This window comes from Triticum urartu, chromosome 6 (assembly GCF_003073215.2).
Source record: "Triticum urartu cultivar G1812 chromosome 6, Tu2.1, whole genome shotgun sequence".
Taxonomy (NCBI): domain Eukaryota; kingdom Viridiplantae; phylum Streptophyta; class Magnoliopsida; order Poales; family Poaceae; genus Triticum; species Triticum urartu.
This window is the reverse complement of record NC_053027.1, coordinates 550,054,684-550,068,796: the sequence shown is the minus strand read 5'-3', so window position 1 is coordinate 550,068,796 and position 14,113 is coordinate 550,054,684. Positions and strand designations below refer to the sequence as shown.

The window sequence follows — 14,113 nt, the reverse complement described above, 5'->3', positions numbered from 1 at the left end:
CAGCAAACTCCAATCAGAATTGCAACGGAAACTTGCAGAAGAGGAACAATTCATGAGAAATGTGGGATCATATCTGTTCATCATACTAGCATATACACGGTTTTTCCTTCTATTCCAAGTGTAGCACAATTTTGCACCAAGAATTGACTCTTCTACTTGCTGATACCAATGCAAAGGCCGGCCCTTAAAAACCGGTGGAAATGCAAGTAAATCGGTGATGTGTCACTAAAATTATCCCGATTGCAGACTTGCAGTACAACCAGCCCTCTTAATTGCCAGTGCGTGTTCGCCGGCGCCTACGGACGTTGAGTCGCCGTGCGAAGCGGGATGATTGGTCGAGGGAGAGAGCAGGTGCTTCTGGACATGCCATTGCCTCCAAGGAAGCAGCATCCGTAACGATGAGTTTCTTGGGCTTGCAGCACTCCAGTTCCCTGATGTAGCTCTTAACGAACTAACGAGTTGATAGTGGCCCCCGAAAAATCTGTTTATGGGTGGCCTTTCTATGCGCATGCCTCCGTCTAGGTGAATAAGTCATTAGTTCTAGGTCATCGATTTAAGAAATTAAATATGTGTTATATGTCATGAGAAGTATATCACTAGATTTCTATAATGATGTAGTTTCTAAATACATATTTTTTGTCACATATAATACATATTTAGATAGTTAAATCGTCAACCTAGAACTACGCGAATGACTTATTCACCGAGACGGAGGTAGTATGTAGAACGGGTGAACAGCCAATCAGAAAATCATGCTCCCCTGCGGCACCGCGGCCGCACCGGGTTGTCCCAAATGCGGCAGCCTAGTGCTCCCCTCTCCCCTCACTGCCGCCGGAGAGTATCGTCAGGCAAAGCCCGGACGGCTTCGGCGGCACCCTCGCGGCGGATCTGATGGTCTTCCAGCTGGAAGGGAAGTGGTGGCCAGGAGCTTGTGTGCCGACGGGTGCAAGGAGGAGTAAATTGTATAAAACCATCACTTTGAGTACTAAGTTTGCGAAAAACACTAGGGTACATTTTTTCTGCAGAAAACACCATATCTTGGGTAATAGTTTTGCAGAAACCACTGATTGGCGAATCTGGTTCTGTCAAGCTAGATTATGACAGATTGGCCCCTTTTTTCCCTACATGGCGTAACATTTCATGCTAGATCAATTTTAGTCTAAATTTACAAACTAGTCCATAGATTTTGCACAGACACCCCTAAATCAAAAAGAAAAAAGCAATCAACTCCACAATGCCTCCCCTTCTTCCCTTCTCCTTCCTCCCTCCTCTCTCTTTCCCCAGCCGGCGAGGGCCTGCAGCCGCCCACCTAGCCCTTCAACCTCTCTGCCGACCAGCCTATGCCGCACAGGTGCACATGCGCAAGCAGCTGCGGCGGCCGCCACACACAGGCGCGAGCAGGGAGGTACACGCACTTAAATGAGCAAGATCTGCCGATCAGTGATTTTTGTAAGACTATCACGCGAAATGTGGTGTTTTCTGTAGAGAAAATGTATATTAGTATTTTTCACAAACCTAGTCCTTAAAGTGATGATTTTTTGCAATTTACTCAGACAGAAGGGACGTAAGGACTTGGTCGTGGCCCCATGCAGGCGTGGAACGACGGAGACTCTATTGCGGTGCAGCATGACGAGCTGGCCGTGGCGTGGTGCATGCATGGCTGGGTACGCGCCGAGTCTTCAACATCTCCAGCAAGCGTGGGCCTGTCCGTGGTTGCACCGGCCGGCCTTGGAGAGGCGGATTGTTGTGGCCATGAAGGATCTTTGTAAGGATTTAGTGGCTTGAAGTAAACGGATGGTTGTGCAATGGTGGCAAGCTTAGCTGCAGGGATTGTGGAAACGTGATGGCGACAACACATAGGTGACGTCAATTGCGGTGCTACTCGAGCACCTTGTCATGAGCTCCCGGGTGAAAACCTGGGTTTCATTAGACCTATCATGAGGGCATTGTTCGGATATGCTTAAACCGGTTCTTCAGGGTGAACACCTATTCTAACATTGGGTGGTTGAGTCTAGTGATGGAGGCGCTTGAGCTCCACTCCCTGCTACTTCCGTAGGAGTTGTTGGATTTCGTGAAGAGAAGAGTGATATAGTACAAAAGAAAACGTATTTCTCTCAGTTAAGAACCAAGGTTTAATCAAACCAATAGGAGTCAACAAGCTAACATGACAAGCCGCACCTACGCACTAACAAATAAATACTTGCACTCAACTTGACAAGGGGGTTGCCAATCCCCTCGTCCTGCTAGTTACACGGTTAAAAGCAAATAGTGGATAGATAATGGTATAGTGAAGTGGAAAAATAATGAAAGCAAATAAAAGATGATTTTTGTAGAAGCTAGTATTAATAGAGAATAGATCCCGGCGGCCATAGGTTCACTAGTGTCATCTCTCTCGAAAGCACATAATAGCATGGTAGACAAATTACTATTGGGCAACTGATAGAAAAGCAACATTCATAACTATGATAATTCATGGCATAATTTTGTAAAGGCATGACGTCAGTGATAAGTAGACCCTTATCCAACTGCATCTACTACTATTACTCCACCCCGAAACCGCTATCTTGTATACATCTCAAAGTATTATGTTTATAAAAACAGAGCAACGCAATAAACAAAATGACATAATGTAGAGAGAAAGAAATCTAGCAATAATATTAAACTGCTTCATTTTATCCTTAGTAGCAATAATACAAATACATGTATTGTCTCCCCATTCTGTCACCGGTATATAGGACATTGTAAGATTGAACCTACTACTATGCATCACTCTCTTTGAAGAATTATCCATCTATCTTGGCAAGAGAAGACAAATAACTCAGAAGGCATACATAGCTACTCAATTGTACAACAAAGAAACTTCAAAAGATTCAATAATATTCAACATTCTGATTATAAATCCATAATTCATTGCATCCCAATCAACACACCATAAGGATTACACCACAGAAATAATATAAAATGGTAATAAAAGTATATATAAATGATAATATAGCAGCATGAAATGATAAAAAAATTATAGATACATTTGAGACGTATCACTCCCTTCCTGAAGGCATTGCTGTTGAAAAACCTCATCATCCGTGTGATGTCATGAGATGATTGGTGTGAATATGGTCATTGTTGCAGTTTGGCAAACGCGGATATGATTGCTTGGCTTTTTTTTTTCTCGCCCATGCATAGCTTTTGGTCTTATATGACTTTGCTATTTGCTGGTGTTTTTTTTTGTATGTTGTTGTTAATTGTGTGCATCCTAACTATACAGAGGCCGAGTGTGTGCTCATAGTGTTTTGTATTCTCTTGATGCTCTCTTTTGAGCCAATAAAATCCACCGTTTGTCGAAAAGCAAAATTTGTATGGGAGAGAGAATCCATCAAACTGAATATGAAGTGTTTGGCATCAAGTTCTCTGTTACTCATCAACACCTCGACCAGATCCTCGTTTTTAAGGGCCCAGATGCAGCGAGCCATGTTGCGATAGACAAGAGAGTGCCGTCATGAATCCTCGGAGCCGCAAACCCCTTAGACTGACTGAGTTGACATCTTCCGATGGTGTAACAGATCAGAAGTTGTGATGGATTGATGGGAGAGACGCCACAGAAATATTTTTATTTTGGACGGAACATGGACACTCCACATCTTCGATCAGTCCTTGTTCTCTCCTTGAGAGTTTGGCGAACCAGATCGCCCTTCGAGCCATGTTTCATGACGGATTTTAGTGTCTACCAACATCTGATATGCTGACCGTACTGAAAAGATGTCATTCCATTCGTGCACCCAAGACTAGAAGTCATCAACTTGCCTTGTGCACAAGGGGATTAATAGGATCGTTTCGGCATCAGTGGGCAGAAATACTTCCATATCATTTGTCTGATTTCATAGCAAGTGGACAAAATTAGTTCGCTGACTAGCTAAGGTGGGTTGCTCACTTAGGCAGTAATTGGTCTCATATTGAAATCCCATGATGACCAAGAATACCTCCAGATAGCAGTCGTTTGGCCATTGCCAACGTGTTTTATCAATCCTCTAGACATGGTGTCTGGGCCTTCCTAGCTCGGCATGTAAGAAGTCACACGTTGGAAAATACTTGGGTTTCAGGACCCGTGCACTTAATGAATTAGGTTCCATGAGCACACGCCACGCCTGTCTTACTATCAATAGTGCAAGCTTGAAAGCTTAGTATCCCAGAAGCCAAGCCCTCCTGCGTAATTTGGTCTAGTCATAACTGCCCAAGAAACCCAGCTTAAGTAGAACTGCTTGCTGATACTGGTAAATCAGGCAGAGAGACCCCATCTCTCCGTATCTTTTTTCGATGTGTACTCAAAGGAGTTGCTTGTCTTTTGACTTGGCAAAAACCGCAGGTTTCCTCTCGCCATCCTTACTACCAAACCAAAATTTCCGGATCAATGAGTTATGTGTTCACACAAGTCGGTGGAGCAGGACATGAAATATATCGGTTGAACAGTATAAGGACCTCCTTGCTCCCAACAGTTTAGCCATCTATCCTTTGATTTTGTTCCAAACACGGGCCTTGGGAATTTGATGGCCCATTCTTACTGTTGCCCACAACAGACGACATACCAAGGTATTTTTCTGACAAGGATTCATTAGGGACATTGGGAGTGGAAAGTCCTATTCTGATCCTGAGTTGAAATGCACCTCGATGAACAGTAAAGTACAAAAAATAGTAAATATATTCAAAAATATGATTTTTTTTGTGCTAAACTTTGAAAAAATTGTATGTGTAACAAATTTCAGCATGAATGACATCCGTGGAAGTTGTGGCAAAAAAAAATCAGTATTCCAAAATGTTATCAAAACTAGCATTTTTGGAGCGTCAATTTTTTTGCCACAACTTCCACAAAATGTCATTTCGTGCTGAAAATTTAGAATGTACAAAACAACTGTCAAAGTTTACCACACAAAATTTTAAGAATTATTTTACTATTTATTCAATTTCACTGCTCATCAGGTTGCATTTGAGCCCGGGAGCATATACTCCACGTCACATTGAGAGTGCTCTTGATTTCCAATTTCAGATTGTCAAAACAACCCTTGCTAAAGAAGATAGCACTTTGACAAATTTATCCTTTGACCAGAAGCATTGTAATATTTTTCAGAAGTGAGTATAACTCATTAGCTCCCTCTGTACTGGCCTTGACGAACAACAGGCTATCATCTACAAAAAGTAAGTGGCTTACCAGGGTAGGAGTTTTGTGTGTCGGAAATTATACATTGGTACGATCCTTATTTCTGTTTGGGATTTGATATACATAATCTTTTTTTTGTAGGAATCACAACAGTCGTCTTTTGATTCGAGGGTATTGTTGATCTGGTAGTTAAAATGATACGAAAACAATGAATTGAGCTTAACTTAGTTGGTTAGATTTCTCACGATGGGACTTGCACATCTGAGTTCAAGTTTTAGACTTTGCGCAGATGCTCGTATGTTCCTCGATTTGGCATGGCGTGGGCATTAACAAGACTTCATCAGTTTAAAGATATGTCTGCTTGCTCTCTCTCGAAGGTGCTCAGCCATATAGGGTACTAGATGATGCCCCGCGCGTTTCTACGGGAATTGGTTGCAATATATTTCAATGGGACTTGATTGTGTGGAATATAAATTTTTAGATTAACAACACATGAACCAAAATTTAAAATACATATGACTTATTATATTTGATAAAATATTTATTGAATATAAGTTGAACAATAGAATGATAATTATTTTCCCATGCATGGTTGCATGTGGTGGTGGGTCTTTATGATGCATGGTTGCATGATAAGATGGGTCTTATCTCATCCATAATTGTATGGTGATATGACATGCTTGCATGTTAAGATAAGTAGGTTAGTGAGGATCAATCTCTTAGATATATAGGATATGTGCACATGTTTGAGTACGTGTGCGTGCGTCTCAGTGTGCGTGATCGTTTACGTCTATATGGATTATGGACTGATATGTTTTTGAAAAGAAAAGAGAAGAAAAGAACAACGTCGCAGTCTTGTTTTGTTTTCACCCACGAGGGATGAGATGGAGAGGGGAGAAAAGTCTGGCAATGGCATTATAGTACAACTGGGGACGGAGATGCGTAGGCGGAGAGCAAGTGTTTTGTTTCCTCTCGGCATGCACACCGACGGGACAGTGGCACTGTTCACACCCACGCTGCGCTCACCACAACCATCATACCTCGGCCGGCCGGCTCAGCGATGACGCACTCTGCTGCACATCGAGATGTATAAAAGGCGGCCATGGAACCTCCTATCGCCTCATCGGTCGCCGTTGCAGCCACGACAACACAACAGAGACGCACCACCACGCCTCAAGAACTAATTCTCCGGCCGGCAGGTCCTCGCGTCATTCAGGATGGCACCCATGGCGACGGAGCAGAGCCAGCAGCACACGAGGAAGGCGGTGGGTCTGGCGGCGCGCGACGCCTCCGGCCACCTCTCCCCGCTCGCTATCACCCGGAGGTACGCACGCACGCACGCAAGCCAGTCGCTCTCTCGGCGCCGGCGGTGTAGCTAGTACGCCTCCGCATCTGGAGACAGCGTCTTTGCCGTCGCTACGTTCGCAAGAGACGCGTCCATGCATGGCCGGGCGGCGCCGTCCGATCATGCCCCGGCCCTTGGTTGCATGCGCCATGCATGGTTCCTCCGTGGTGGAATAACGATAATTCTATACACACGGAGTAATACGGGCTTTTATGGACTCTGTGCGTTAACCAGTCTTCTCCCCTCCCCCCCCCCCCCCCCCCCCCCCCCCCCCCCCCCCGCGCGCGGTGAAGTAAGTAAACAATATGTCCGTGCGTGTAGCATTGCTCGTGGAATAATCTTGAAAGCGGGCGAGAATATAAAGAAACATCCGAAAAAGTATACAACCACAAGATAGTAAGGTAGCTCTTTTAGAAAATCAATCCTGAAATAACTGGCACCCTCGGCGTCGTCGACGCCAAGGCATGGAATTTTCGCTCCACAACTCACCCGTGCCACCGCGAGGCCGCCATGAGGAATGCGATGGTGTCAAATCCCCAGATCCGGATCAGGACACCACCCTCCCTGAGAGAGGGCTCGTCTGAACTACCCATCGCAACACCTCCCGTTGGCCACACAACCCGGGAGGAGAGCCACAACCACCACAATGATGCCCGCCGAAGAGCAACCACGCGGACCTCCATCCGGGGCCGCTGCCCCGACATCCTTGTCGCGAGAAAGCATGTGCCGCCCACATCACAACGCACTCAACCATGGTAGGAAGAGCGACGACACAACATCCACTCCTAGCCCGTCATTAGTCTTCGAGTCTGGTTCGGCGGCACCACCGTAGGAAACACCAACACCTGCATTCCTAGCCAATCCCGGTGGATTGGGAGGGACACGACTCCGAGGCTGCGATGACCGCCGGCGAGCCAGCCCTAGCCCTTGGCCAAGCGAGCTCACACGACATCATGTCCATGGTCATCGGCGCCAATCCGCACACTGACGCAAGGCTAACACGACCACCACCATCGAGCACCATACCCGCGAGCACATCCCGGGCCAAGCCCAACTTCTCCTACCCGAAGCACTTGCTCCGATCCGCCACGGGAGCAGTGGCCTAGCCCAACTTATTTATCCCGTATACATTATATTTTTTTCGCTGCAGATTCTCAAAATAGTCTCCGTGGCATGTGAATTTGTTTCCCTAGATTTCCACGTGCTGGTTTTTGGGTTGCTTTCTGTGTTATTTTTGTGTAATTCGGCCTTAATTTGCAAATAGAATGAATTGCCATTTGTCCAGTACAGCCGTAACAAATAGTGTGAATTATCATGTGTCCAGTACTACAACCGTAACATCGACACCCTCTTTTTTTTTTGGAGTTTTTAGACGACGCCACTGTTATTAGTTGTAAAAGCCGCATACATGTGATGTGTCACTCTCAGTGACTCGTCACTATTAGCTTGCGGTACCATTCACTTTTCCTATATGTGGCAAACCTAAATGGCACACCTGTTTCAGTGACTTCATTGATTGATTAGTACTCCCTCCCTCCACTATTATAAGATGTTTTGGATATTTCAATATAAACATATATGGACTGAAGCAAAGGCACGCCTATTTCAGTAACTTCATTGATTAGTGATTTACTAGGACTTGACTGGCCGGCAAAGAGGTTGTAGCGATTTTGTTTTTTTTTGTTATTACTCATTAGCTTATTTGGATTAAAACATCTTGATCAGAAGAGGATTTAGTTTCCTAGAACTTCTGCTAGAGAATAAGCTAAGCAATTTAATCGTCATCACATCTTTCGAAAATAGTGAATACCTAGCTAGTTAGGCTCATTTAATGCAATCATGCAAAGGTACGATCACAACTTTGTCATAAAATTCATTCGACATTTTTATTTTACTTACGTATCCATATAAAGTAATGCTACCAACATGTGGGCACACCATGCTCATTACGAAGCAATAGTTTGCAGTGGGAAATGAAAGACTCTTCGAATTCGTAGATGGTGCTAGTGGCTTTATGTTGTTATCGTAGATGTGCTAGTGTGCTATGAGCTGTATAAGGTCATTGCTGGATGGTTTTAGGATCTGCAGTCCTAGAATTTGCTTTGCAATTTTTTTTCTAAAATTTCTAATGTTCTGAAGAGTAATAATAGGCTGAATTATGTGATTTGCTCAAACGAGTGAAATCATTTGTATGAATGATAAAATTCAGCAGATTGATTAGACAAAAAATCAGCAAACAAAAATTGGTCGTTTGCATGTATGACTGATCGTTTGGCTTTTGATCGTGTGGGTGGGTGTGAGTGGTGTTGTGAACCTTGTTCTTGAGGGATTCAGTTATCTAAAGCCAGGCATCCACCTCTTGATAAAAAAAAAATAAAAACTGAGACTAGTTGCATTAACGAGCACTGAATTGAGTTGATAGACAAAACCATGATTTACTTGTGAGATTTATCAGCCTGATTTACACACTTGCATGTACTACCTTCATTCCAAAATATTTGAAGTTATACGTTTAGTGTAAGTCAAACTTCTTTAAGTTTGACCAAATCTATAAAAAAATATACAAACATTTTCATAACCAATTTAGTTTATTTAGATTTGTCATAAAATACAGTTTCATACTACATACATTTGACTTTGTAGTTATTGGAAAATTTTCCTATAACTTGGTCAGGCAACCTAGAACTTCAATATTTTGGAACAGAGGTAGTACGTAATAGCGTATCTTTTTATGATGTTCATGTTTCTTATGATTCTTGCTTCAGGAGCACTGGAGATGACGATGTGGTGATCAAGATTCTGTACTGCGGGATCTGCCACTCTGACCTACACAGCATCAAGAACGAATGGAAGAACGCCAGGTACCCCATGGTCCCTGGGCATGAGATCGCCGGCGAGGTCACTGAAGTCGGCAAGAATGTGACCAAGTTCAAGACCGGCGACCATGTGGGCGTCGGGTGCATGGTGAACTCGTGCCAGTCCTGCGAGAGCTGCAACAAGGGCTTCGAGAACCACTGCCCGGGCATAATCCCCACCTATAACTTGGTCGACCTTGATGGCACCATCACCTACGGCGGCTACTCCAGCATGGTAGTGGTGCATGAGCGGTTCGTTGTCCGGTTCCCCAACACCATTCCGCTGGACAAGGGCGCGCCGCTGCTGTGTGCCGACATCACCATGTACAGCCCCATGAAGTACCATGGGCTGAACGTTCCAGGGATGCACCTTGGCGTGCTGGGACTGGGCGGGCTGGGCCACGTCGCGGTCAAGTTCGGCAAGGCCTTTGGGATGAAGGTGACGGTGATCAGCTCGTCGCCGGGGAAGAAGCAGGAGGCCCTCAAGCAGCTAGGCGCTGACGCCTTCATTGTCAGCAAGAGTGCCGACGAGATGAAGGTACCAATCAAACAAGACCATATATATAAATTTTCAGTCTTGCTAAATCTCAGTGACTGAGGCTTGGTTATATTCGTGAGATCTTACATTGAAATCCGTGCAAAAAAAGTTCAGTTGTTTTTTTTTCTTTTTCTTCCTTACATGTTATGTCACTTGATAAGTCTAAGTCGATGAGACCTAGCCGCATCTATAGATTTTTTTTCTCTTCCAAAAGATGAGTTTGGGCCTGCTTACTGCTTAATTTAAATGTGTCATCTTTGCAGGCTGCGATGAGTAGCATGGATGGCATCATAAACACCGTGTCTGCAAACATCCCCATGGCCCCTCTCTTGAGGCAGCTCAAACCCAACGGCAAGATGATCCTGGTTGGTCTCCCAGAGAAGCCTATGGAGATCTCTCCCTTTGCTCTGGTTGCCGGTAAGCCCTCCGACCTTACAAGCCTAGCTAGCTATATATCCTCTCCAGTCTCACAAATCTATACACACATTGTACGTCTGGCAGCGAACAAGACCCTGGCCGGGAGCTGCATCGGCGGCATGAGGGACACCCAGGAGATGCTCGACCTGGCGGCCAAGCACGACGTGACGGCTGACATCGAGGTGATCGGTGCCGAGTACGTGAACACGGCCATGGAGCACCTTGCCAAGGCCGATGTCAGGTATCGATTCGTCATCGACATTGGCAACACCCTCGACAAGGCCGCCGCCGCCGCCGAGTGACTTAGGCTCTCTGCTTTTGTCAGTAGTAACAAAAGAGACAATTAATCTGAATTTCTATTTTTTGTGTGCGAAAGCGTACGCCCATAGGTATACGCGCTACTTGTATTTATATGTGAAGGAAGCCAGCCTTTCTTTCTTTCTAAAAAAAATGAGTGAAGGAAGACGGTACATGAATTCTTCCTGAACTCTTTGGCAGATGTTGCATGATATCCCAAGAAATCATATGTTATATACACCATTAGTTTTCGAAGCGGGCTCCCCTAACGTAGTAAGTAAGTGGTTCTGTTATTTCAAAGAGGTTTTTTACGGTACCTTATTATACTGCTATAGGAGCGCTGAGCAGTATAGATGAAATCTGGCCCTATTTGAAAAGGGAAGTTGGAAGATGCAGCATTGTGTATCAAAATGAAAAACACTATTTATGGTCCTTACCTATGTAGGAAGTGTAGAAATTAAACACCATCAACTTGGACACCGTTCATTTTGATTAAGGCCCTTTTACTACCAAAGTTGATATTACATCCGAGAATATTTTCTATTGACAGTTGAGGTGGCGCATAGTTTTTGTGTATTTTTTTTTTTGCTTGCTTTACTGCAATACTCGGTGCATTGATGAGAATTCAAAATGGTGGTAATTAGAAATTACTAGCTAGCTAGAGAAATCATGCATGCTAAAGTAATGAGATATCACATGAGCTTTTCGCGAAGATCCTCTCTCTCTGGCTCGCCCCGAGGCTCTGCGAGATCGTGTCGACTAATTAGGGTGCCTTCATTGTTGGACGGACCGTTCACGACAACTTCGTCCTTGTTCAGCAAACAGCGCGCCAACTCCACAATCTCAAGAACCCTCAAGTGCTCCTGAAGCTCGATATCGCGCGCGCCTTCGACACAATCTCATCGCCCTTCCTACTAGAGGTTCTTCAACACCTCGGTTTTGGCAGACACTGGTGCGAGTGGGTTTCCATCCTCGTCTCGACTGCTTCGACGCGGATCCTGCTCAACGGCACCCCAGCCCCTCAATCCCCCACGCGTGCGTCCTACGGCAGGGTCACCCCCTATCCCCATTGTTGTTCACGATCGTCATTGATTCACTCAACTCCCTGCTCTAGTTCGTCGTCCGCTTGGGCATTCTTCAAAGGTTAATGGCGAGGCACGCCGCATCCAGCATCTCCTTGTTTGCGGACGTCGTGGCGATCTTTTACCAACCCCCCCCCCCCCCTGCGCTGGCAGCTATTTGCGAGCTTCTGTGGGTATTCGAGGCCGCTTCTGGGCTTTGCACCAACTTTGCGAAGTGCTCATCCATGCCCATCGGGTGTTCCCCGGAGGTCTCCGAGGCAATTGGGGAGGCACTTTCTTGCCCCATCACCGCCTTTTCAATCCACTTGTATGAAGGAGGAGCAGGCTTACCACTTGATCGGCAACTAGTTGTGAACAAATATGGTCAAACTTGCTATACGTCCTGAATTCTTTTTTTTTTTGAAATTTTGGCGAGAAAAAACTAGAAATTCAAAAAAAAGTCATCTTTGAAAGAAAAAAATTCTTAATTGTTGCCAAATGCCCATTACACAATCCAAAAATTTGCCATGTTTTTTGGTGGACAAATTTTCAAAACTTGCCATCAGCATTTTTATATATTTTTGGTATGTGTCCATTACGAAATCTCAAAGTTGCCAGCTCTTTAGAGGAGAAATTTTCCAAACTTGCCTTGTGCATTTTTATTATAGGAGCATTGCAATTCCATTACTTAGACAATGACAATTATTCAATTAATCCATGAAATTTTTTATTACTTACCATGGCATCTTTATTATTTAGACCATGGAGATTTTTTTAGGTAGCATGCTAATTTCGTATTTTTTTAGATCATTGCAATTTGTTTTCAATGGGACCATGGCAGCTTTATTATTTACACCTCGAAATTTTATTAATTAGGCTATGTCAAATTTATTATTTACACCATGTCATATAATTAGACCATGGCAATTTCAGTTTCATTAATTAAACTCTTGGCAATTTTCTGTGCCTTTTACATCTTTTTTATTTCATCTTTGGACCATGACAATTTTATTGGACTTATCTAGATAAAACATTTTTTCTATTGAAGTTGCCATCGGACCAATTATATTGTTTTACAAACTAGAGTGTGGCAATTTTAGCTCTTGTAGATGCCATGTCACATTTGTTTTTTTAAATATAACATGGTTAAATTTTGAATTAGGGGATGGTAGTTTTATAAAGTATAGCATGGAAATTGCAGATTTTTGTTCTCTGTCCTTTATACATCGGATTTTAAAAATATCACATTTTTCAAATGAGCGAATTGGGCCCACCTCGCCTTTCCACTGACGCTTCACGGGCCAGCTGAGGGTTTGCTTGGACAAAATCGTCCTCGCGAACGTCGATAGGGAAGACAGTGGTTGACTCGACCCTTTTCTTGAGGGGAACGAATTGTTCGCCCAGGTCCTCCCAAAGCTGACAACCGCCAGCTATTTGGGGTTCAAAATCAAAAAAAGAAAATGAAAATGTCACTCTTGTTTTGTTTCCACCCACTCAAGATGGAGAAGTAAAAAAAGTCTTGCAATGACAATAGAGGAGAGGTCGTTCGCCAGGAAGCTGGTGTTGGAGCTAAATCTGGTAGATCTCGAGTAGGGGGTCCCGAGCTGATGATCTTGGCACAATGGTAACAAGGAGTAAAGGAACACAATTTTTACCCAGGTTCGGGCCCTCTCCACCTACAATTTTTACCAAGGTGAAAGCCAGTTTTATTATTTACACCTTGCAATTTTATTAATTAGATGATGGCAATTTTATTAATTAGACCTTGAAAATTTTACTATTGACACCATGGCAATTTTATTCATTAGACCATGACAATTTCGTTATTTAGAATCTTGGCAATTTTGCGTGCCTTTTACAACTTTATTTCATCTTTGGACCATGACAATTTTATTGGACTTATCTAGATAAAACATTTTTTCTGGTGAAGTTGCCATCAGACCCATGATGTTGTTTTACAACTAGAGCATGGAAATTTTAGTTTTTGTAGATACTATGTCACATGTGTTTTTAAATATACCATCGTTAAATTTTAAATTAGAGGATGACATATTTATAAAGTATGACTAGCATGGCAATTGTAAAATTTTGTATCTTTGTATTTTATGCATCGGATTTTTTTATTCTTGATGACATTGTTAATGAGCTAGTTGGGCCTACATCACTTTTTCATTGACGTTCATGGGCCAACTGAGGGTTTGCATGAACAAAATAATAGTAGCGAACGTTGGAAGAGAACACGGTGGTGAGAGTGGATTCTCTCCCGTGCACGGGAGGTTCCGTGCATAGATTAGTGCATTGGTAACTTTGGATGGGCCCCTGCATACAGTTTTTTTGCAACTTTTGGCAGCTCCACCCATCCCACCGCCCATCTTTTTTCTTTTCATGTTCAATTTTCAATCTTCTACATATTTTGAATGATACTTCCAATTTAATTTTTGTTTTTAGATC

The 14,113-nt window shown here is 43.7% G+C and overlaps 1 protein-coding gene across 1 annotated transcript; it reads left to right on the top strand.

Annotated features, from left to right (window-relative positions):
• The first annotated feature begins 6,287 nt into the window (after nt 1-6,287).
• On the top strand, nt 6,288-10,796 carry LOC125515211 (probable cinnamyl alcohol dehydrogenase 5). Its single transcript, XM_048680650.1, has 4 exons — nt 6,288-6,473; nt 9,260-9,887; nt 10,151-10,304; nt 10,389-10,796. The coding sequence occupies exons 1-4, from the start codon at nt 6,367-6,369 to the stop codon at nt 10,604-10,606; spliced, it is 1,107 nt and encodes a 368-aa protein (XP_048536607.1). The 5' UTR covers nt 6,288-6,366; the 3' UTR covers nt 10,607-10,796.
• The last annotated feature ends 3,317 nt before the right edge of the window (nt 10,797-14,113 follow it).

Excerpts from the sequence above, each read along its gene's own strand:
- LOC125515211 (XM_048680650.1), top strand. The coding sequence starts at position 6,367 with ATGGCACCCATGGCGACGGAGCAGAGCCAGCAGCACACGAGGAAGGCG. Across the intron at positions 9,888-10,150 it reads AGAGTGCCGACGAGATGAAG|GCTGCGATGAGTAGCATGGA; the intron begins GTACCAATCAAA and ends TCATCTTTGCAG. Across the intron at positions 10,305-10,388 it reads TCCCTTTGCTCTGGTTGCCG|CGAACAAGACCCTGGCCGGG; the intron begins GTAAGCCCTCCG and ends TACGTCTGGCAG.